This window comes from Pempheris klunzingeri, chromosome 14 (genome assembly GCF_042242105.1).
Source record: "Pempheris klunzingeri isolate RE-2024b chromosome 14, fPemKlu1.hap1, whole genome shotgun sequence".
Taxonomy (NCBI): domain Eukaryota; kingdom Metazoa; phylum Chordata; class Actinopteri; order Acropomatiformes; family Pempheridae; genus Pempheris; species Pempheris klunzingeri.
Genome location: NC_092025.1, coordinates 4055794 through 4082049, shown reverse-complemented (window position 1 = coordinate 4082049; position 26256 = coordinate 4055794). Strand labels below are relative to the sequence as shown.

At 39.2% G+C, this 26256-nt stretch overlaps 1 protein-coding gene across 1 annotated transcript in view; it reads right to left on the bottom strand.

The window, feature by feature from the left end:
• opcml (opioid binding protein/cell adhesion molecule-like) overlaps window positions 1-26256 on the bottom strand; it is a 157851-nt gene that overhangs the window by 69081 nt on the left and 62514 nt on the right. The window contains exon 2 of the mRNA XM_070843396.1: window positions 12696-12931. Coding sequence (XP_070699497.1) covers window positions 12696-12931 — 236 coding nt within the window. The remainder of the gene's footprint in view (window positions 1-12695; window positions 12932-26256) is intronic.

Genomic DNA, 26256 nt, shown 5'->3' with positions numbered 1-26256 from the left:
CTTGTTAGAGTCGGCCCATTGACAATCAATTAGTGACTCTGTGAGTTTGACCTGCTTTGATTGAAAATATTCATCCAAATTAGTTTGAGTTGCCTTTCCAGCTGTGAATTATGAAATGTCCCCATATAAAATCACCGTGGGTGTTGATCCATTATTCACCAACTAAGGAGCAGCACCTGGTGTTATTCTGTTGTTCAACTTGTGGAAAGACTAGACACAAAGACACACATGAAGGCTGATCTAGTAGTATTAATGATGTGATAGTAGTCGTATACATTGATTTGATTTTTCTGTAAGACCAGCAGACAGAATTTTTACAAATTATATTTTAATTGTCATTGTTGGCAAAAAGCAAAAGGGTGGAGGAAGAGAGAGATGATGTGCAATATATGGCCCTGGCCAGATGGAGATTTGCCATTACAGAGCAATGTGTGGTATGTACTGTATGTTAGAAAACCAGTTGTCCCATTGTCACAGGTTCCTTCATTTTCCACTGTAGTCTACGTGTTGTGGGAATGTGTATCTGAAATTACATTTGGGACCTGCTCAGGAGGCAATACTAACTCGAAGTTCCCACGACTCTCAGGGGGATGCATTGCAACAGCTGATTTACAGAGGCAACACAGCATTAATAATCACAAACCTGGGCTTGTGTTTAGCTAGGCACTGTGCACCTCCTGCTGTAGATCGGGCCCCTCCTTGAATGTGATGATACTTAAAATTTATTACATGCAATCCAAGCTATAATCAACATTAATGCCTCTTACTGGTTGTGGCTCAGAGGTAGAGAGGGTTGTCCACCAATCAAGATCAGAGGTTCGATCCCCTCCAGTCTGCATGCCAATGAATCCAAAAGATTGGTGGTTTGATCTGCTCCAGTATGCATGCTGAACCTCACATGTGAGTGTGTGTGGATGATTAATCCACCCTGATGAACAGGTTGGTAGCCCCTGCCATCACTGCATGAATGGTGTGCGAATGGTTTATAAAACAGAACCTCGAGCCAAAAGCTTACGGGTGGGTTCATGCAAGTTTAAGTTCTTGGGAGCTCCGTGTTACAGGCAGTTATATTCCAAAAGTGGGAAATGCCTTTAAACCCCTACAGACAAGTTTCAATCTAAGCATTAAAACAGCAGGTATTAGCTAAGTTCTTACCAGTTGTTGGAGCTGAATTTTCTAGTGGAATAATCGAAAGGAAGGATTTACTGACTGGTCTATTACTGGGACTTCCCTCGGGAAATTTGGTGGATCTTGCGAGACTACCCACTGGCAAATATTCCAAGTATTTAAGCTCTGCAGAGATGGATACAAAGGATGCCTCCCTGGTGTGTCTCAGTGTGTTACATGCAAAGCTGCCTTCACCACAGACTTGTGCTCTGTCACCACTTCTTAACAGTCCACCCTATAATGGCATTTCTTGTGGAAGTAGCTGTTGACTGTGCTAAGCCTGATGACATATTTTCCCTACAGCTAAAGCATCAAAAGATTCTGAGCCCAAAAAAAGTATTTGAGTCTACCTTTCACCAAAGCAATTCTTCCCTTGTAAGCTGCTGGAAACCAGACCTCACACACCTCTGTCACTGCTACTGATGGCCGGTGTGCCAACAGTCCTCTGCTTTCACAGAGAATTCATAGAACTGTCATGGGTTAAATATGAGCCCAAGGACCATACTGGACACTGGCGTAGAGTTGGACATGTTCTATTGTGCACATGTGCATAATCCCTGTCACATGTGACGTGGTGGCTAAGCATGGAAATAATATAGGAAATAAAGAGCTGCATACTCTTTTCTGTGAGGTGGAAGTAGCTCCAGTTACTCCACCTGAGCTTCGTGACGTTCAACAAGTTGGTGACATCAACTAGGAATGCGTCATGATTTTCCAATATTCAAATAGTCATTAAACATGAATAGTTTACACGACTATTATCTTGTTTCCAAAATAATTTTTTTCTTGTTTGTACTGGTGCCTGGTAGTTGGTCTGTCGGGAGCTTTGGCTTGATCTGGAGTGCTGAGATGAAACCAGGTCTGTAAAGTTGCGGGCACAGATAGGCTCTGGTTTGCCTTTGCGTAGGCAGCCTGAGATTCAAAGAATTTTGGCATAGTTCACCGTGACTACTGAATATTATTTTTGCTTGAAATGCACATCTCTAGCACAAACCATAAATGGTTACATTTTGCGTGGTCTGTTGGGAATGTGTAGAGATCGCCCTGGGCTGATGTTACATTCCCCACCTGAAATATTGACCCAGTCTGGCCCTGGGCTGTATGTTCATCCCAGAAATGAAGTGTTGCTTAGAATATTCAAACTGCTTCCTGACAAACCGATGCAGGGGAACCACATCAGAAAAGACAGTGTGTGAGAAGATGAGAGGAAAGGAGACAAGAGTCGAAGAAGGATTAATGAACCTATTGTGTATGTATGAATGCTGCACATCAATCTAGCAAACTGTCAGTCATTTAATGTGTTACTGTATGTTCTTAGATATGGCAACTATCAAGAAAATGAAGAGTGAATCAAGTGTGTGTGAAAAAATGCATTCAATAAACGTCACGGAGTGAAATCACAACTGAAGAATGTTGCTGTAAGAGTAAACGTTTTTTAAAGTCAAGTAATGGATAAGCTTTTAGAAAGAAATACACAGACAGGGATCTAGTTGCTGTGGTTAACTGTATATGCATGCATTACTTTTTACCTTTGTTTCGCTGACAAGGCATTCCAGTGTAGTGTATAAACAGGTTTCCATTCTTTGTTTCTTAATGTTTTAATTGTAAATATGCTTTGTGAATAGACCCTAGCCAACTCAGCTGGTGTTGATGACAGCTTGTCTGTCTAGACTTGAGGTAAATCTGATTTGAGTGAAATGTGTTTGATTGAGCTCCTTGTCAACAAATAGTTGGTGTCAAACATATTTATATCATACCGTAAATTTACTCTGACAGTGTCATTGTGAAGACTTTAAACTCAGAAGCACATGAAAGACAAGCACAGAAGGACAGCGTTTTCCCTGGACATCAATGGAGAGAGATTTGTCTCTATTTGTCTCTAACTATTAATACTAATTAGAATCAACTTGGGCCCCATAAATTGATATTTGAATGAATGTGCAATGATTTGTACAAAAAGCATACATATCTAGTTTTACAGGTGTGGTATGGGACCCAGGTTATATCTTCAGACAGTCCATTTTTTTTCACTTCCACAAAACTAATGTTAGATGTAAATTCATCAAAATATAACACATCTTTTATGAGGAACGAGCTTAGTTTCCTGATTGAGTTCATGGCCTCCATCTGAAATAACATTCCAGTTGATGCATTGCTCATCCATAGATAGACTCCTCATTGACTGACATTTCTTTCAATTCAACAATTCAAAGTCTTCATCTCATAATTCATGTGAATAAATATCTTTGAATGAAACTCAGTTTCTTGTGTTGTGTGGCCAATTCAAATTCCAGCTGAAGAAGCCTGCTATGTTTTTTTTTGGTCTGCTTTAACCTTCGCTGTAGTTACAACAAGACCTTAATGTCATGTAATTCTGCCTGCATTGTCTTATATTAAGTGATTAATACAAGAAAAACACAACTACAGTGGAATATACAACACATAATATATTCTCAATATTAGATGAATGCAGCAGATTTCACAGGAACAATTTCAAAATAAATATTCATTCATGATTGTTTCATTAGAAATTCTTAGAGACTGTGTGCAACCTGTTAAACAGCTATAGATCTGTGTGTCATTATTAACATATAATAATTTTTTCTTGAATTTTATACTGCCTATTTTGCCTTAAGGTCGTATAAATAAATAAAACATTCTGAATTTTGTTCGGAGCTGTGTTATCTAAACCACTATAAATGGTGTACTCCTCTGGACATGGGCTGGCGATATGGACAATCCACCTGTTGGCCAAACTAATATTTTCCAGGTAATTTATTTATGAAATGGCATTTATAACTCATACATTGCACAGAGGACCTGGGGAAATTGGTTCAGTGACTTAATCTTACGGACTTAAGCACAGTATTCCTGCTATAAAGAGTTACCACCTATAAACATCATTTTGACCAAGGGTGAAGGCACAAGACTGGAGTTTTTTAACCTCAAGGAATAACAAGTGGAAGCTGATATATAAACAGATAATGAACAACAATATGCCACAGTACGATATAGCATATAAACCACATAGCACCGCACAATTGTATCAAAATATAAAATATGTCTTCCTCTGAGATGTTATAATTGACAAAAACTGCCCTTTTATCTGTTAATAATTACATAATAGTGTGTAATAAACTATTTATAAAGGTGATGTACTGTTTATAGATGGGGTGACTTAATGCCACACTTCCTTGCAAGTTTTCACACCTGTCTACCAGGTGTGCATTAGGAAACACTTAATGTGTTGATGAGAGCAGACAAGAGATAAATGAACATAAACTGTTACAGAAGCTGTAGTCACAGATTTTTGGGGATTTGTGCAGCAAATGCCTTTCCTAAACGCTTTATGAGCATGCAGCAACTCCCAAGTCTAGCTTTCCAAACTTGAACGGTATTTGAGATGAAGCTCATTAACAGACCCTCTTATCACCACTGCAGAGCTTTCGAAAATATTCCAGCTAAGTGGAGAATTTCATAGGTCTGTATAGTCTGTATCCTCAGTGCTGCTGAGCTCAACCGTGTTGTGAGAAAGAATAAAGGATTAAAATGGACCCATGACTTAGCCCCTTCTCAAGCAGCTGGCTGCTAAATTAAAGAATTGATTCCACAACAATTTACTCAACAACCACACTCGGTCTTTCAGGTCTTAGTCTCGCATAGCCAGTTCTATCTCCACACTTCGTTTCTGGGAAAAGGTCTGGCTGAACCCATTATCATTCTTGTATAGGGGATCAAAATGCTCAAGCTTGTTTGTATTTCTTTAAACCAATCACAATCTCCTTGGGCAGTGCTAAGCCCAGGATGCACTGATGGTGCCTTTGCAAAATAGTGTCAGGGGGGAACCTGTTTTGGTGGAGCATCTGCATGTGAGGAGGAAAGCCCTGGCATTAAAATGACTAAATCCCTGCAGGAGAAAGGGCCAAATGAAACAGTGAAGGCATGTCGACCATGTGATGCAGCTTTTACTGATAAAAAAAGACCAACATAACTTGATCATCAGTGCCCTAGAAGTGAAGTCTGCCAACAGTGTTGCTCTAGGGGTGCTAGGTCAAGTCTAAGTTAACACCACAGATGGTTTAATAGCTGTATGTAGCTCTTTCAGAATGTTATTAAACTGATATTAAAGAATCGTGTATGAAATGGAATACACAACAGCGACTTGTGAATGCACCCTGGAAAAGCCTAGACGCTGTCTGGCAAGACACTCATGCCCGATGTTGATCCAACGGTCCATCGTCAGTCGGTGTTGATTTGGCACATCTTGTAACTCTCGGCAGCATGCACTACTGTCATTGATTTGACCAGTGACTGATCAGCTCCATATCCCACAATATTCTGTGATATTAATATTTAAGATTTAATCACATTATCAAGTTAAGTTTGTCTTTTTGACAAAAAAGAAAAACAACTGAAATAGTCAGCCAATGGCTTATACCCACAGCCTACTTCATGTGAGTCAGACTGTTGACACCTCTGATTACGTACAGTATACTTACAATAAGTTCACCAGTTCATGAATGGACCACGACCTATTCTGCAGGAACAGTTGCTACAAACACCAAACTGCCTTTGTTTTAAAGAAATAACAGTCTATGGTACACAAATGCTGCAAACGACACCCTGGTAAAACCCCAGTTGGTGTCCAGGGCCAAATAGCACAACAACTAATTTCACCCGTCTCCACTGATTGATATTGAAAGAACACAATCAAGATTGGCATCCGTGACCACTTTTCACAGAGCAGCTAATGTGGGACAGAGAGTGATCCCTTACATATAAAGTGTGGATCATGTGTTGAATCTGAGGGAAGGTTATGAAATGTATCCATATCTTCATCATCATCACCACTTTGTCTGTCATTACTATTCATAAAAAACGCAGCAACTCCTTCCTATTACACTGAAACGGCAGGTCTCATTTTCCAGACACTGACAGAGGCTCCGCTAAATGAGGAAAGGACAAAAAAGTTAATTGATTTTCTGCTGTATTACAACTGAGAGAAAAAGTAAGCCATATTGATAACTTTGCTTAACGAATCGCACTGAGTTAATGATCCAGCTTCTAACAGCGACCCAATGTTCAAACCAGACTCACATGGATCAAATTGCCCCACTAGAGTAGTTATGGAGGATAATTACTTTCCCGGTGTGTTAAAAAGCATCAACTTAAATGCAACATTACAAAGTACTGAGTTCAGGAATTACTATACAGTATACTATTTTTCCAGTGCTGACTACTCAATAGAAATATGTACACAATACATGCATTTGTTACATTTGCATTAGTTTCTGTGGAAGCTACCATAAGGTCAGGGTTTTTGTTGTAAGCTAGTTGTGAAAAATATAGAAAAACTGAAATACTGGTTGGAGGACTAAGGCGATTTATCATGTTCCTTTCAGCAACCAACAATATCTGATATATCTGTATATATTTTTTAAAAAAAGAGTGCATAATGACAATGGCAGGGACCAAAACAACTTCTCTAAGAAGGAAAACAATATTGTTTTCTCCTAGTTTCAGATTTGCAATGTGCAATAACCAGCATTAACAAATCTGCAGCTGGACTTCCAGTATCTCAGCATCACACTTGTACTTTGCTTGACAGCCATCTGCTACCTGTTATATGGTGTGATTCCTGCATTAGCTTCAACATTTAAAAATAAAATCATAATTGCAGTTTCTTGGATTTGGTTATAATCATAGAAAAAACAGGCAATGCATATTTAAATGGCAAGAACTACCAACATATAGTGCTATTACTGGTCAGGGGCTGCCACAGAAAGAGACTGTTTACTGGATTTACAAACAAGATACTATAATAATTAGTAATTCATTATGGGGACCGACGACTTATCAAATAAGTTTACAGACCGCATATTTGATTATGAGCATAAATCTATTTAAGGAAGGTTTTACAGTTCAACTGAAGTTCCTCAGTTTTAAGCAGCCTGTGTTTAGGCTTAACTAGCACAAAAGCAGTAAGAACTAAAAAGACAGAGTTTGAAAATAATGCTGTAGGCATGGCACCCTTTATAGTCTTAAGGGTCAAATACATTGGGACTTAAACATTTTGAAGCAAGCATGCCTAGGTATGTAGACTCAAGGGCCCAGCCGTCTCTGATACAGTGTGGAAACTGTTTTGAAAGACAGAAGTCCTAGAATGTCTAATATACTGGGGAAGGAAGCAAAACTACATTAGGGGTGCACAAGGGATCCACAAGCCACCGTTCCAAAAATAAATGTGTTAAACAAAGGAACAACACAGTTGAACAGACAAGCAACCAGCAAAATGAAAATCGAAAGTCAGACAAACATTATGTTTATAAGGTTTATCCTTGAATTGTAATTCATGTTAATTTTTAACCAATTACTGGGTATTTATTATTCAAATAAATTACTAGTCAGTTAATGTATACCTATGTATTTATCTATCATATTGTGTTTTACAAAGTTACAAAACTAATGTTTAAATCAAGCCTGATGTTGCCTGGTGGTCCTTGTCTCTTCCACACAGTGAGGCATACAGTTTATTAATTTAACACCGGGATCTGATGAGGACTTGGTATTGGTATCCAGAGCCCAGCTAACCAAATTGGTGCATCCCTAAACTAAATCTGAAGGTAATTTTTCATTTAGTCATTTCCTCACCAGCATTATCTTCTTATCAGGTCATGGTGAGCTGGAGCTTATACCTGCATGTGCTCAGAAGCCACCTTTTTACAGCTTTAACGGGCCAATGAGGTGCTAAAAATCTCCTCACTACCTTCCCTACATGTGTTTAGATTGTAAGGGATCAGACACAGGAACAGCCCTTTGCTGCTTTGAGGCGAGAGTGCAAACCACTGAGCTACTCTTATCTCTGCCTGAAGTTCACTTAATGTCAGAGGAGTGGTCAAAGAAAAGCTGTCTTGAATAGTAACTAGTTTCATACAAACAAACTAAAGTTGGGGAAAATCTACAAGTGAAGGCAAAATACTGGGTCCTCCTCCAGTGTGGTGCTGTGACAGAGTAGACTGCATGGGGATGAACGCCGCGTGTTCCGAATGTGCTGAGAGTTTGAATAAGAAAGCTGTGAAGGGACGGAAACAAGTTCAGCTGTTACAGGTTAGCTGAGGCAAAAAAAGGCAGGGGCAAAACGAGTTTGCCTACTGACTGAAGATGTCGACTTGAGCTGTTGACATCTTGATGGATTTCAAGTTATTTCTAATGATGATTGTGACAATGATTTACTTCTACAATGGTGTCATAGCAATAGCAAGCCAGAATCAACTTACTGTTAAGCACGTTTATTTATACTCTTTAGTATTTGCTTCTATTAACTATTTACTGTATGTTGGAGCTATTTTATCTAATAATAGCAAAACAGTAACACCTAATTCAAAACATGTATTTAAAGTGAGACATGGTGATGTTTAGTGAATAGCAGCCACTGTCGCCAAATGTGACAATTACAGAATAATGACGCATTAAAAACACCAGAATATTTTGGAATGATATATTCTATTGTTACAGCTCCCCCACGACCCTGATGAATCAGCAGTATAGATAATGGAATGGAACATTCTATTGTTTATGAGTTCATATTTTCCTTTGCAAGAGGTACACTGTTGTTTCTTTGTATAAAAGTGACACAAAAGTTGCCTGCAGTCAACAGCCATATAGACCAAAGCAGGACTGCTACTAAGAAAAGCGAAATAGTGAAATAGGGTTTTTGCTTGTTGAAGAAACAGAACTGAAGTCCTTACAGTTGAGATCAGAGTTTAAGGAGCACTTGATGCTGACTCAGAGTCCTTGGGTCCTTCTCTGCCACTTCTAGTCCTTGGTCCCTTGCATACGCTGTGCATTGCAAAGCACTCTAAGATAATGTTCTTTCTTTCAGTGTGGCTTAACTGCAGTCAGTGCACTCCCCGCGTGCAGTCACCATAGAAGCAGATGCCCTATATTCCTGAGGGTATCAGATGACAAGGTCACTGGGCTGATTGATGTTAGCCTCCAGAGTCCTTCTCTGTACAGGTTCAACACCAATCTCCATTTCTGAGGTGCTAGAGAGAAGAGCGCCTGTGGGGACAAAAGGCACCACTGACATCCCCCATGGACTTCCTGATCTGTCTTTGCCATAGAGGTGGCAGTATGTACTCTAGTCATTCATTCAGAACTCCAGGCTGTGACATAAATCTGTGCCCCCTTCCTTCTCGTGTTCTCACAAGAAAGAACTCTCACAAAGTTTAACAAGTGGTAGCAGTTGTATGCTAACTCTGTATTCATCATGTCGGGCTCTGGCATGTGTGTAATCAGGCCAAAGCAGCATTACACCATTGTTGGGCCTAAAACCTGTGCCAGCATGGCAGAGATACTGGGCCATGTTATTCCACTGCATGTGTGTGCCTCTACCCAAATAAACAGAGGAATGCCTACATAAACATCACAGTATCTACTATACAGGATGCCAACTATCATTATGCAACACACTATACAGAAGAGATACAGAAATACAGGACAAAACGCACTATGAAAGAATTATTATACTTGGCCTCTCACCCTTCACCCCTCCTCCTCTCTCCACTGTATCAGAAAAAGTGTGTGATGAGGATTCATGTGGAGATCAGTGACAAAGGCTTCACTTGTATTGTAAAAAAAACACTCTTGTATCTCTTCAAATGGAAGACTCTATGTTTTTCCTGCTCGAGGACACTCAATCTTGAACCCTGTCTGAAGGAGATTTTAATCCAAAACATAAGAGAGCTGAGAAACACATTTTACAGCTGGCGTTCATACAAATCTTCACGAACATCCATTCTTTTATTGTCATTTTTAGTTGTCCAGCACATAACAAATAAATATTATGGTATTTATATTGATGTAAGACAAAATCCTTGATATGTTTATGTCCTCTGCTTCAGCCGAGCATAACTACTATGTCTAAGTCTATGTAATTATGAATTATGTCAAGGATTAAACGATTATCTGTCGATCGTTAAACACAGCAGACAACATAGAAGACGACGGTCATGTGGCATAAACTGTTATGGCTAAATCTCACCAGGAGCATCTGTGTTTCATTCAAGCGTCCGCCGGCCATTCCAATTAATGCTTCAAATTCAGCCAGAACGCTGCGGCACGTTAAAACACCCCATGCAGACTTGAAATCGTATATTCCATCAACTACATCAGCAATATTTTATAATCAGTGGCACCAGGCCAGACGTCAACCAGTCAGAGGGATTTTTAACACCATGGGCGATGAGAGGTTTGTCTTGGAAGTGAAGAAACACTTTATTTATTTCATTTTAGCTGCTGTCTGTAGGCTACAGCACAACAATGTAGTCAATACATACAAGAAACTTGACAAAGTAAGAAACTAAGCCCTGTTCGGTTATGTTAGAAGGATGAAAATCATGGAAAATAAATCAATAAAATCTGAGGAAGTCAACTAATCGGCCAGGCAAAATGCTCTGCTTCTGAAACGCTTCCAGTGGGATATAAAGTAGAAGTAAAGTAAAGTAAAGTAAAGTGGGATATAATATAAATTTGGGGTCAGAGCCTTCAGCTTCAACAGAACAATATAACACTGGATCAGCCAGCGCAGACCAGGGAGTTAAGAGTTAGCTGAAAGCACTGTACAATGAAATTTGCCTTCCTACTACATGGATAGTTGTGGCAGGAGCTGCCTTGTGGTTTGCTTGTACTGTACCGCTGACACTGTGCTAACACTTGTTAACACGGGCGTCAAACTCAATCAGAGAAGGCGCCAAAATTTAAAACACAGTCTAAGTCGCGGGCAAAACGGGCTCAACATTTACCTCATTTTAGTCTAAAAGTGACTAAGTTTAATTCAGAAATATGACTTTAAACAGCCAAACTTCAACAACTTTTCCTCAATAAAAGAAATACAATTTAAAATTATTTGTTACTTTTTTGTACGTTTTGTCTCACAGTGTCGTCTTATGTTCTATTCTTTAATTACGGCTACATTAGCTCCACAAACAAGACACACAGGTTTACCTCAAACAGGTGAAACTCTGCCTCCCACCTGCTGTGAAAGTCTCTTTGTTCAAAGTCCACTTTTCTGCTTTACATTTTAATCCTTTACAAATACATGACTCATGATCACTTTATGTTTAAATGAATCTAGGATGCATCACGGATTCCTGTTGCTCACTTTTAACTAATGATCATGTACTCTGACTCTATGTGATTGGTTCACACTTTTTGATACCATTTGACCTATTTGAGTGTGAACTAATCACATAAAGTCAAAGAGACTCGATCGTTTGTTAATGGTGAGCAACAGGAATTCATGATATATCCTGCATTAATTCATGCATTTAATTCTTCTTCTTTAAGCATTACTAAGTATCTGGTTTGTATTAGAAAATATTACTGACATTTGCTCTCACATGACACTGACTGTGGGAGCAGGTGCATCCCTCCTTTGGTGTAACAACACGAAGCATCATCACCAGTGTTTTGTTGGTGTATCAAAGCCCAGCTTCGCCTGTTCTGTGGGTCTTGTGGTTTCTTTTAGTTTTAAGTGTGAGCTTGCAGCATCCAGATGGTTGGGTTCTTCAAAGTCATGGAAAAAGGACAGATAAAAATCCATGGGAAAGTATAATTGGAGATGTACGTCATTGTTGAGCGAGGATATGCTTGTCTATTGTTTGATTAAAACCGTGGCCTGATGCTTTTTGACGTCAGTTAAGAGGTAATGAGATATCACCATGAATTATACAGAGTGAGAAATACTCAATGTTAATTATGATTTCATCAAAGTGAATATCATCAAGTTGAAGTTTGTGAAGATCATGTCAATTATTTTTTGTAAAAAGAGCTAGTTGCAATGTCAGAAGAAATCTGATTTTATTCGCAAAGAAACCAAATTATTCTTTTTTGTCCCATATTAAAATTTCAGATGCTGTGATGTGTGTCCATGCAGAGGTTGCCAGCAGCCTTTCTTTGATGTAACGTTTGCTCTTTGAGATTGTACATGATATATCTGATACTACTGCTTCATCTCAGTTTTAATTATATGTCAATTAGTCCAGCTGCATGATCTGAACGTCACATGCAGACTCAGGGCATGTGATTGTGATTGTTTGTGTAAACTCCACATGAAGGAAACAGATTTCAACATTCGAAATAACACAAGTCTCAGCACTGACAGTTGATTCAGTAGGACTTTGCATTGAAACTGAGTCGGGACATTTTTCAGCGTACTCTGCCTTAAATCAATATCTATCAGCAATCTAGAATTAAATCGAGATTGAATCCCAGTTTCATCACCAGGTCTAATGCTTGCTGAATTCCATCTAATCACACCATCCTAAAACAGAGGAGAGAAGAATTTTTATTTGGTTTGACTGAAGACCTGCACCGGTCAAATCAGACGAGAGCAACTTGTGTTTACACTAACCACCTGTAAAAATAACCCCAAACACACAACACTGTTTCGGCACAGAAGTTATTGGACACCTTTGGTTATTTGTTGTGGCTGAATACAATTACTGACAGGGCTGGGGAGGTCTTACCTTGAACGATGAGATGCACTTTTGTGGATTTTGGTTTCTTGTTTGTGAGGATTGAGCAGACATAGGGCCCTTCATCGTGGACGTCTACATTTTGGATCTTGATGCTGTATTCTGTGACTGCTGTGTTTTCCATCAGGATGACACGAGGGTCCAGGGACCACTTCTCACTTCCTGCAAATAGAATGGTGGTGCGATTGAGCCATGCCACTCGTGATACTTTGCTGTCCACATTGCATCTGGTAGGAAGAAAGACAGAAAGACAGAAAAAAAACACTTTAGATATTTAGGCCTTTGGCATAATGCTTTGTCTCTTTCAAGCTCCAAGAAACCCCTGACAAAAACTCCTCTCAAAGAACATTTACAAATAGGGGGCATTGTGACATCCAGCTACAGGGTGCCTGATGAGATATCAGAGGTAAAACAGCTTTCTAGAAGGTACAATTGTGATTGTGGTTGTGGGTGTTATTGCCAAGCCAAGGTCAACTAATTATCCATGGAATTTGTTTGGCTGCCATTATGAAATGATGTCCACGTGAGTGGTGAAAAACTCAAATGAGCAAATGAGCTTTTTTTTATCATATCATTTTGTCACCAGGAATCAAACGGCCAGTAACAAGGTACAACCACTGAAAATGAAAATGAATAATACAATAAATAACAATATAACTTTTGCTATTTTTGTTTCACAACAGTTTCCTGCAATAGCCAAATGAAACTGGTTTCTTATTTTATATCAATTTTGAAATTATTAAATGGATATCAGTCACTCTAACTGGCATAGACTGGCAATCAGATAATACTAGCTGACTGAAATCTCATCATAAATCTCCACCTCATCCTCTTTCCCCTCGTCATCATCACTGCCTCATCAGCACAGCTCAATGGAATATGGGGACAGAATTTGTCCGCAAGACCAAACAGACTCCAAAATCCCTCCAATCCTTCTTTTCCCACCCCTGACCCTCATCATGTGGTTTAGGTCTCCAGAAGATCGGCTCAGCTGCCCACTTGTAACAGGCCACTTTATAATTCACCTGCTCAAAGGCAAACTGTAATAACTGATTTTTGGAATGGTGTCTGTGTCCACATGATAAATGTCCAATATTCAGCCTGCTTTTAGTTCTGTTTCTGGTCTCAACTCCTGAGGGAAATATCTATCTCTTTAGCTGCTAAATGTTCCACTGAGTTCACCAGCTAGTCTCTAACTGCGTCTGAGGAGCTGAGCATGTGAAGAACAGCAGGCTTTTAGACCTATTTTATTGGGCGTATTGACTGTAGAACTACATGTAGCTACATGTCAGGATGTGACATGCAGGACTAGTAATCCAAACACAGATAATGTGCTTGCTGTTCTCTATTTCTGCAAGTGCAAATGAACTCAGTTGATCATACTGTTTGTGAACACTTTTTTTTTTTTTTTTTTTACATATACCCCAGTGGTCCATATGCTCAGTATGTTCTGAACAAGCCTTGCTTTGTGAAAATGTGAAACTACGTCTGTAGGAGTGTTGGACTTGTGAGGAGGACATTTCAGAACAGAAGGGTTGGCATTTAACAGCATTTTATCCAATCCAAATCAGTTTAAAATCCCTCATCAGAAGTAAAGCTTGCAATATTTGCAATGAACTAAAAGTATACATAACTGAAACTCAAAGATCTGCAATCACCTTGGGTTAGCTGTGAAGCTGGTAATAACCTACTTAATGAGATGAACATCTATTTGCTCCTAATACTAGATATCCTAATCCAGAACTACCAAGACTGACAAGCTAAATATCGCTATGATGAAAAAAACTGTTGCCATAGGAGATTGACCTCTCACAGCTACTTCATTTCTCTAGAGAAGAGTCACCACTCTGTTGGTCTTTTGACCTACGAATACACAGTTCACTTACATTCATAGAGTGATGTCTTCCCTTCTCAAACATCCCAGACATCAGCTTGCAGCCAGCACTTTAACCAGACAACTGCTAAAAGATTCCTGTTAGCCATTATGGAATTAGATTAATTAGCTACAGCTGATATAATCTGCCACTGGTGATGTTTGTCATTTCAACCAGCAAAAGCTACAGTCAGTGCCGGCATAGACTGAGAAGTCTGCTGCCTAAATGACGTCTACATTGCTCTTTGCCAATGAAAAGAGCAAGGCGAAATAAAAAGCTGGTTAAGAGACATGTTAGACACTTGAATAACCTCTGGACTGCACTGGACTGGGATCCCGCGGGTCCCAGGAGACCCAACACAAATGTAATGGTCGTAGGTGGTTTAAACTTTGCTGCAGGTGGGAGCAGGCAGGCTAGAACACACACATTGCAGGAGTGAGCGGGAGTGGAACACAGACATTGGAGATGTGGGTGGTGATGGTCAGAAATCCAAGACCAAGATTAGAAGAACTGTCCCATGCAGGGATCTAATATGTGGCATATGAAATAGTAATAGAATATTGCAAAGGTATTTACTACAAAGGTATTTAATACAAAAGTATTTACAACAATTAAAAAATGTCATTGTCTCGTGCTGGTTATGTGCCTACAATGATGTTCTTCTGATATCAGGAACATCATAGAGGTACTGTGCACTTCAATTACTGCATGAAGACTTCTCTTATTCATTCAGCCAGGCTAAAAATATCAGTCCAAATAGATGTTAAATTCTTTCTCTGCAGGGGAATATAATACACAACAGGAGTATAATAGAATATAAAACCAAGACTTGACAGAACATTTGAAAAAACCAAGCTTTGTGTGCCAGTTCTTTTTTTTTTTTTTTTAATTAATGGATGTTATAAATTTGGCATGAGTTTGCACAAACTATGAAAATACGTTTTTAAATCCAAAATACCCTTAAGTTTAAGAAAGCTCACAGATGTCTGCAGAAAGTGTCAGTGCCTGATTAGTCTGCAGGTCTCAGCACAAGTTATCACACAGTCCATATACATATGTAGCACATCAACCTGGGAGCTTCACACACCCAGCAGTGTTCACTAACCCCAGAGTCACACACTCAGCATTCATAGTAAATGGAGCAAAACAGGCCCACTGATTTACACTTCCCAGCCAAAACTGATGTGTGCAGTCTGTGTGTGGTGCTGAATTCTGGGGAAATTAAGGTGTGAGGGGAATTTGAGGGAACAAGGCTGTAAAAGAAATGGAAACTCACTATCAGCAACCACAGGGGCAATAAAGGGAGCTAAAGGAAGCCTGTATGTGAAGCCAGCTGAGTCAAACATGAGAGGTTACACATCACACAGATACCACAAAGGAGAAAACATGTTAAAGGTTAAAAAGAATTTAAAATCTTTTTTGATTCGTGTAACTGCTTCAGATGAACACTCTTTATTTCTTGTTATTGTGTAATGTTGTATCGTGTAAATTTCAGTTGTGTGTTGTGTGTTGTGTGTTGCGTGTTTTTAGTATTTGACAATGTTTCATTCAGTTGCAACGCTACCATGTAAATTAGAACACACATTATTTTGAGCTTTGTTTTTTCTAGTTAGATATTGTGCTGGCTATGTGTCATGTAACCAACCTACACAGGAAAACACAATGTTCTTGTCTTCATGTTGATTCTTAAAACCTTTTGGCTCAAACATTGTGGGACTATCAGTTAAATTTGATGAAAAGATGGACATGAAAGACAAGACAATACAGAGCAGAGAATCCAGCAAGTCCACAGCCAGTCATTGAGGAGCCTCATTATGGAGCCTCACACTGTCCAATGGTTCCATTTTCCATTGTCGTACAACAAACATGAGACAAAGCATTTATTTTCAAAAAGAACAGTATGTTTGCTTCATATCTGTGTTCTGAGAAGTACACTCTCCAAAAGGTTCCTTCAACTTAAAGAGGATTATCAATAATAGCAAAGCTTGGAAGGAAATTAAAACTTTTGCTCAGAGCTCCCAAAAGTAAGTGAGCACAAACATATTTGATGAGCCCTAATGGTCTTAAAGGGGGAAGTAAAACATCAGAGGTCTAAAGTTCAGTAATGCTCATTAACTGTGGCCTTCTTCCTTAAGCCAGAGAACGATGCACATTTTAGAAAACCTTTGAGGCCAATCAGAGCTCAGACTGTTAAAAGTATGTCCACCATGGCTTCTGTTTATATACATGCTTGGCATTAGATGTACATATAGAATAATATGGAGGATCATAGGCATAGATATTTGTATAGGTGCATGTCAACGTGCTGCTGAATTTTCCCACCAAGCGTTCTGATTTCCATTTGAGGAAAAATCTTGGCCCAGATATATATGAAACATTGGCACTTGACCCCAAGATTGGGGGTTCCCATGTTGCAGGGATACCTTACCTGATGATCCAAATCCCAGACTGGACATCACAGAATTACAGAAGTAACTTTTGCTCTGTATATCATTGTCACTCAGTTGATTTAACATTTAACATTTAACAAAAGCTTCAGGTGTTCACTAATTTGCAGGCCTTGCATGAAGTTATTTTCAAGGCAAGGCCAATTTGGCCTTTGATAAAATAAATCTATTGGGCCATCATGGCCAAAATGTAGGGCACCAAGGCCCAAACCAATGGTGCAATAACAATGAATGATATTAGATTGTATGAAGACAAAACAGTAAAAAAATCAGCAATTAGGAGTTAGTGTATTTAAAAACATCGATCATTATGTGTGTAGATATAAAAGGTAAATATATATGAAATACAATGTAAAAGCATTAAATTACATATAAAAAGTGAAGAATCTAAACATAATAGCAGCGATGATTTCGCACCTCTGCGCACATCTGGGCTTGTGTTACTGCTAATTTAAAGTGAGCTTTTCCTGTTGCTCTAGTTTCATATAAAAATATTTGGTCTAAATTACATTTAGACATTTCTGTCTAAGTGTCTGTTGCTTCACAACTGCAGGAAACCTAAGTTAGTTGTGCGCTTTGTGTATACAACAAGAGCTTATTTCACAAGTAGAAGAAGCAATGTTGTGGTCAGATGAACTGCAGGCGGAACTGCAGACTCCCTGTGAGAACCAGCACACCTCCAGCACGGGTAGAAAATGCCTTTTTGTTGTTGGACTATAGTTTATCACTGTATTTTTCATTTTCCGCTCATTTGAAGGTGAACAGTCTAAACAATCACTCTTGTGGTCAATGTACTATAGTTATGTACATCACATTATGTAGACAGACTTTACAGAATGTCATCTGAATGACAGGTGAGGTTATAAAAAAGCTAAGGTCCGAACAGAGTAACAAATTACTTACTGGTTATGTTTTAAATGCACATTTTCTGTATTTATTTTAAAATGGTATTGTAAGTAAATATTAAATATGACTTTAAATGTTTAAAATCAGAGAATATATCCATCTGATCCAAGTCCTGCTTTGGGCAAAAAGCTTTGCCTACTGAATAAAGCTAATGTTTTTTGGGATGATATCTTTATGTGTGTGTTTGTGTATGTATGTATGCACATGTCTACAGCAGGCATGCCATGGGAAAGAGAAAGAAAGAGAGGGCTAGTGCACACACACCAATGTCCCTAGCAATATTAAAACCAGCCCTTCGCCCTTACACAGGATGTTACTATATTATTTATGTCTGTCTACACTTTTCCTTGAAGAAGTACATAGGAACCAATTTCCCCAGGGGTTATTCATTTTGGAGAGAGATGCTGCTCTGGTAAATCCTGGCAACAAACCGATAAAAATATTAAGTTAATATTAAGGATAGCACGACATACTTGGAAAGCCCTGCACACACTGAAAAAGCTGAAAAAGCACACACTTGAGTATTTCCACAGTATATAAATAAAATAGGTCATAAAATGTAAATATAAAAGGTTATCTCCCTCTCCCGCTCCTTCCCTTGGCTGGTGCTGTTTTGGTACTGGAGGATTAAGCTGACAGAAAGCCAAGTCACTGCAAAGGAGAAAAGGCTGCAGGTGCAACAGGAGGAAGCTTTTTCTATTCACTTTATTAGTCTTCCTCTGTAGCTACCCTGTGAACACCATGAGGGAAAGTTTTGTTGAGTCCATGCTGTGTTTAGCATTGTCCTGCTTCATATTCATAATGGTGCACGCAATCACACTGGGAGCTGTTCAATCCAGTTCTCCTCTGCTGGCTACTGAGTCACTCCTGTGGATCTGCCAGAGGTTAAGCGCTCAAGGGCACCTTGTCAGCAGCTACTCCTGAAAGAAGAGCATTAGTAATCCTTGTTTTCTGTTTTAAGACTGGTATTCCCAGCTGGAACTGGCATGCAAACCACTGACCTTAAAGTCTGTGTCTTCGACTGTTGAAAGGGATCTTGGCCACTAACCTGGATGGATGTATTTTTGTCCAGATAGCTTTATGGATGAAATAAAGCCTGCCGTAGCATGCCCGAAGCAGAGCGCATCTATTACAATCAGCTGAAGATGCTGCACTGACCACAGAGGCTGCACAGGCATCACGTTACTCATCTCTATTCTCACACGGCTTTTGTATTTCTTCTCCTGTAACTCCAACAGGTAAAATCTACATAGAAGTGTCAAGGACAATCTGTTTAGAAATGATTTCAAATCACAAATGGCTGCGTTTACATGGCACATAAAAATAAGTCACTCAAATCAATATCTATCCATGACCCTGTAGTTAAAACTATCCTGTTAATTAATGTCCAGTTTTCACACACAAACACATACAAAGAGTGTGTGTAGCAGATAAAACGCCCAGCTCAGCTCAGCCTATGTGATGCATCATGCCAGTGCCCCCATTCACCGGGCCATGTTATTTGGCAAAGTTAGTGGATGTCCCCCGTTAACCCCAACGATGGAGCTCACAAGCAACAAAAACACATGTGAAAACTCAACAAGGTAACATTCCTGTAGTCTGTAACATGGTTATGTCACTTGCTTTCTTCTTCCTTTGGTAGAAAAGTGAAGTTCTCTGTAAAACTGTTCACATCAAGGTTTGTAGATCACGGTGAGTAACCATGTGTTGGGTTCAACTGTAGACCTTAGTAAATTACATTGAGAGCTTTTACTGTTCATGTTACTTATGCGAAGAGCACATGCACTGTTCTAAAGCACTCTATACTCCTGTATCTATTTAGTTGTTTGTCTTGTTGGGTATTTTTATTTGCTAAAATAAACTTAGATCGAGCCGCATTCACATATTTCCTGCCCAAACACAATAACAATGCCGCACAACAGGGATACAGTGAGAAATCAATCGCAGATACAAAAGAGATACCAACTTCTCTACCAGCAGGAGACTCAGGCAGTAGATTCAGTAGATGAATGTAATGCAGACACAACACTTGGCAGGAAAGCTGGTCAGCTTCTGTTGCTAATGCCATCACTCTGCTTTTATATGTACATAAATAATTTGTTGGGAAAAAAAGTCCACTCACATTCTCCAAAGGAATTCTGGGAAATGGAGATCAAAAAAACAAACAAACAAACAAAGATGTGAATTACAGTGTTGAACTAGAAAATATGAAAAGCTTTGATAATCATTACAATCAAAAGTGGCTGTTACCTTTATCTACTGTTGCAGAGCTGTACAGAAAACCACTACTGAGTGCTGTTCTTAACAAGCACCTCCACTTGAGGAATTTAGGTCATAAATTTGACAGGGTTTCCCCCAACTCTCCCAACTCTCCCAACTTCCCAACGACACCTTGCTGACAAGATGGCACATTAGGTCTCAAACCTTAACATCCGACAACAGACAGCTTTCAAATTGGCTGCACTTGTGAAATTCCAGTACTTGGAGACAGGCCAACAATTGGTGGCACTGTCAAAACTGCGCTGGCAAAATACTCAGCTGACTGTCAGTATACTTTTCTCAAATGCATTTCATGCCAAAATGGCTTGTGCCTGGTGCCTGCTGTAATGACACTTCAAGTTGTGTTTCAAATGAAATCCTCCGTGCTCTCTTTAGAGCTCAGCTCCATCAAAGTGGCAATTAAGTTGTAGCTGTTTAAAGGATCATTCTCATGTTTGTTTTTTTTGTTACTAGCCATGCTAACAGTGTGGCCCTGGGAATAGCAATATGGGTCCATCCATCTATGGTCTAGTCTGAAATACCTCAAACTATTGAATGGATTGTCGTGGCAGTTTCTACAGCTCCCTTTACAATTCCTTCCAAATTGTGGTTTTAAATGAAATGTCTCATCAGATTTTGTTAACACAATAGCATCACAACTATGCAAGATACAGTTACAAAACTCTACAGGTGTGCAGTTGAGGTGACAGTAAAGGCAGAGTTTGGAGATGAGTTTGGTCCGTCCAAGGGCACCGGACGTAGGGGGAGAGAAAGTATGGAGTCCATTAACCCCCCACTTTACACCTTTGGCCCACATTGGTTGTAAGTCATGGATCACCCTAGTTTCAGTCAATCGTTCCCATCCATCCTGCGCAATCTAAGTAACATTCAACCTTCAACAACAAGAACATGATCCATCTCACAGTCTACACACACTAACATGAGATTTTGAGCGAACATCTATTAGCACCTGTTTCAGCTCCAGTCATGATATGTCTTCCATTACACCATACACACCCATTTAGCAGTGCAGCTATTGTGATAACTTCTATGTAGTTCCAAAGACCAAATTCTCAGACTTCCTTCATCAATAAACATTATTCACTTAGACTTTTACATCTTCAAAAAATCTTTTCACAGTTCCCCTGAAATGTGTGTTCTCAGAAACATTAAATAAGTATCTCTATTTTCCACTTTCAGCTTGCAGACTAACACACTGCTTCAGCATCACTACATACCAGATTCCCACGTTTTCCCCTGCAAAAATATTTTTAACTCAGTGGCTGATGTTCTCTGCTCTGACTTTGTATTCTAATAATACACTATGCAGGCGATTTCATAAACTGTGGATAAAAATAAAAGAAAGTCTTTTGAATGTGATGTTTTGAGCAAAGCTTTAACAGCAGCAGCCTGGGTTAAAATACGTATTCCTTACATAAAGTAACTTGACATAAGCCTCTTCTATGTCAGGGATCCATTAATTTACAGTTAAATCCAGTGTGTATTCAATATCCTATCTATTTTTATGTCACACCCAAATGTAAGCCAGTCTGTCCCTCAGGGTGCACTCAGGCTTTCTCCAGTTTGCTTCTGTTCTCCTAAAACCTTCATTTGTTTGTTCTATTTCATATTATTCTGTTGTACATTGACGTGTCAGCGTGTCCAAACACATTTATTGAAATGTGTTTGCACTCCACTGAATTCAATTGCCAGCGTTCGCAGGTGGGTTTACAATCTCACAGTCAAAGTCCTTCTTGTCGGGTTAGAAGGAGCAGCGACCAGTGAGTGGAGGAGTCAAATGCTGGTTTATATCTTCACCAGTCCAACACTGTTGTCAGCAGCAACACAAACCATAGTGCACAATGGGAATTGGAAATGACTACTGGAAAGTAGGGTAAAAATGACAAAAGATAATAGAGGACACTCACCTCATGTGGTTATGTTTTGAAAACCGCATTTTCTCAGCCAGACTTTTAGGAGCATGTTCTCCAAAATAATGCAACTATCAACTGTGTGCTCTTGATATGCAGCAAAATCCCAGAATGACAATCACATGAACACTGTCAACATTCTGCTCACCCTCCTAACAGGTACTGTGCTTTCTATTATTATTTTCCAAACCTACAATCTTTTTTTTATTTGATATGTGGCACACCGCTGTTGCATTAATATTTATGGTGCCAGATACAGAAACAGTACACAGAAGCAGCTGCTATGTCAAAAGCATTTGATAAATCATAAAATAATACATCTCTACAGTATATGCCCAATGCTGCTATGAGGACTGTGTACTAAGACATTGAAAATAGACATATCAAATCATCTGTAGGGCCACAAGTCAGTTCCCTCCATTTGGGCCTGCAGATATAGCTTAAGGGGTAACTTTGGTATTCTTAAACCAGGGCCCCCCTTTCTTTTTTTTTTTTAACATATTTTGTCTGATCTAGCCCTTTAAAACACTAATATTGCCTGTTGCGTTGCAGCCGTTGCTGCTGTAAGCTGAGGCGATCTACTGGACCAATTCCAAAAAGTTTTTGTTCCTACCAGTCATTTCAGGTTTAAAGATACCAAAGTTATCTTTTAACGCAAGACTCTTTGTTTAGTTAAATGGATAAACTGACCGAATACAGCTGGTATGGTTCTTGGCACACATGGCCCATGCAGACCCAAAAAGTGCTCGCAAGAAAGTGAGATGTATTGTTCTGTGAAGTGCTATGTGTTCGTGAGATACAAGGATTAAATAGAACATTCCACTCTGCAGTATTCAAAATGATGCTTAACAACAATATAAGTGCCAACAACTGCTAAACAAAAGTGAATGTGCTCCTTAATGATCATCACGCTACACTGCCCAAAATGTCAGCACTTGTGAAAATGTCCATTTACCAGGAATCTACGCCAAGTCCCAAATTTGCATATTTTCAGCATTCTCTGGAAAGCAGTTTGGAAAATGTGTCTGAGAAGAGAAGGTTACGATACGACAGGCTCTCACCCCGACGTCTCTGGGACAGAACGGCTGACAAAGGATTCATATTAAAGACAGATTATTGTTTTTTCACCGCACAATGGCTGGCCTTCAATCCAACGGACCACACTGGATGAATAGCATTACTCATGCTGTCATTTTCTACTGCCACTGCAGGGTCAGAGGAGACAGCCGTATGGGAATCCAGTTCTATCACAATGCTCCATCAAAGTCCAGACGTGGCTCAGAACTAGTGGAGAAATACTTCCCACAGGACAAATGTGACAGACATTTTGAATAAAGAATATGTTTCTCACTGCTGAGCCACCCTTGAGCTTGGGGCTTTACTCACGGCTAATTATTTTGGGTAGGTATTACACAAAAAAATCGCTTAGACAGCTAAACACATTTTTTTTAAATATCTATTTTAAAACAATAGATGTAAGTTCGTATACATATAAATAACTGTTGGATTCCCCACGATAAATGATTATTGCAGCGTGTAAAATTATTTCCTTTATGGAGGAAACTGCTTATAGTGATCATGTCTGCCCGGGTCACACTGATCACTAACCTAACATTTTTTCTTTATCTTTGTTTATTATCTTGCAGATTACCTTTTAATTGACATTTGTACATGTATCACATGAATGTAAAGTAATGAAACAGACAGGTAAGATGTTTGTCATGTCTCACATTACATGAGAACAGCCTCAGCCACTGTGCCCTTGAGTTAAATTTGGCTGGGGCTGTACTGTGATCAGCCCCCTCAAACCTACAATCCAACAAATATTCCTATCTAATCTCTAATTTTTTGTTTTTATCTCATATGAGGAGACTGGACCATCTGCGTTCCACGCCCCCCCTCCCTGCCATCACGCAGCCCACCCTCCACTCCATCTCTTCCCTCTGCTGCCTTCCCGGTCTTAAAGTTTGGAATGTGTGTGTGTTTTACGTGTTTGGAGTGAGGAATAAAAGTTTAGTTTTGAAAAAGCAAACAACTGGAGTCTTCCATAATGTTGACAGATTAGGTTGTTTTCTAGTGATATATAACGCTTTGATATTTACACTCAGAGGTGACATCGTCCTAAACATAAAGACAGCACCAACCATTTCTATGTTGTCACATGTCTACTAATAACAGCCGAGGACAGTGTCCAATAAATGGCTGTGACTCACTGACGAAAAGGTTTATTAAGGTAGGTTTAGCAGCTGAATACACCTAAACACAACACCCATATCAACATCCTGGTTGACTATAAAGTTATTAAAACAGAACACACTTTGTTTTTCACAAGGCATTTTTGTTTTTTCGGATCAGATGTGGTTTACTCCGTAGGGTAGGGTGCTTCCCCTGAATCATATGATTCATGTACATGACTTACACTGTGTGAAAGAATAAGCTTAGAATTGACAAAAATATAAAACTACACTGAGATATTTCTGACATTTCAGGGCTTACAGTGGAAACCATGTCCTGAATGAGCTGCAGCCAGAGAAGTTATTTTATAAAGCAAAGAATAAAATATTGAGCATTTTGGACAAACACATCAGTTGGATTTTGCTGCTTTGTTTGTAGTAACACAACAGCCCCCATCATAAATATTGTTAAAATGCCTTCAGGCTGTCTGCTTGCCCCTAACGTATCTTACTTCACGATTACTGTTCAGATGCAGATTTAACACAAGCACAACATGGGCTCATAACAATCAATGCATTGCTAAACATTAACCCAGTAGTTCCTGACGTAATGAAAGTAGCTTAAAGTAGCTCCACCTCAAACAGCGACAGCAGTGAAATACTGCCACAATCTATAATGTCATTTGTCATAATAATATTAGCCACAGAGGACATTTTGCTCCAGAGCAAGTAAATCTACTGATACTTTCATTGTCTTCATAACAAATAATAAAAACAAATGTTTACTTAGGTCTGTTTTTAGATGCAGGACTTTGATCTTATGCACTTCTGTACTGTTGTATTGGCACTTTTACTTAAGTGAAGGAACTGAATAGTTCTTCTACCGCTGTGCAGCCACAGGTCACTGTTGTTTATCAGCTAATTGCAGCACATTTAAAAGCACATATGTTGACTGGAGCACTGTGGAGACATATTAGAGAGACGGAGAGTGACTCACTTTCACAGAGCAGCAGTGAAGAGGAACCTTCAGGGAGGGACTGTGAAGGAAACAAGGTATTTCAGTCCGTGTGCAGTCTGATGTGAAGCTGATTCCGAAAAACTAGCCTGACATGCTGGACGGATCAGTTTCCATGGTAACTTAGGTCAGACTTATTTAAACCTCCTTTTTGAAACAGAAAATCCTGAAAACAAGCCTGACTTACTGTGGTAAGCCTGGTTTAACTGGTGATCTTACTGTACATGTTAAAGTGCCAGTCTCTCTATGTGCAGCAATATGCTCTAACATTGGTGGAATGTTAAGTAACTAAGTACAATTACTCGGATACTCTAAGTATCAAAATTGAAGTACTTGTACTTATCTACATTCAGGGGTGGGGTCTTAGGTCAGTGATAATGCTAAATGGTCTGTATTTGTATGGAGCCTTTCTTGTCATTTCGACTACTCACAGCGCTTTTACATCACATCCTCATTCACCCATTCACACATCATTCATTCAGGAGGAACGTAAGTTGGAGGAAACTTTTCTTTCACACACTGAAGTAATGATTCAGGAGCAAGTTGAGGTTCAGTGTCTTGCCCAAGGACACTTCGACATGCTGACTCATAGGAGCTTGGGATCGAACAACGACCTTCCCATTGATGGACGACCCACTCTGCCTCTGAGCCCTGAAACCATTGAATGAGTCTCAGCCATGTTGTTTCACTGAAACCCTTCAGTTGGTGTGCCTTATGGAACAGTTAAGTCAACGAGTAATAATTAATCATGTTGATATTTTAAAAAGCCAGAATTAATATATAAAGTGTTATCAGCAGCCACTGAATGAACAAACTGGGTAATGTTATGTATAAAATACTGTGAATGATGAATTAGGATTCATCATATTGTATTAACACTAATATACAATAATATAATAATATAATATTTAACACTCTTTCGCACATATTCACTATAAGTACACTT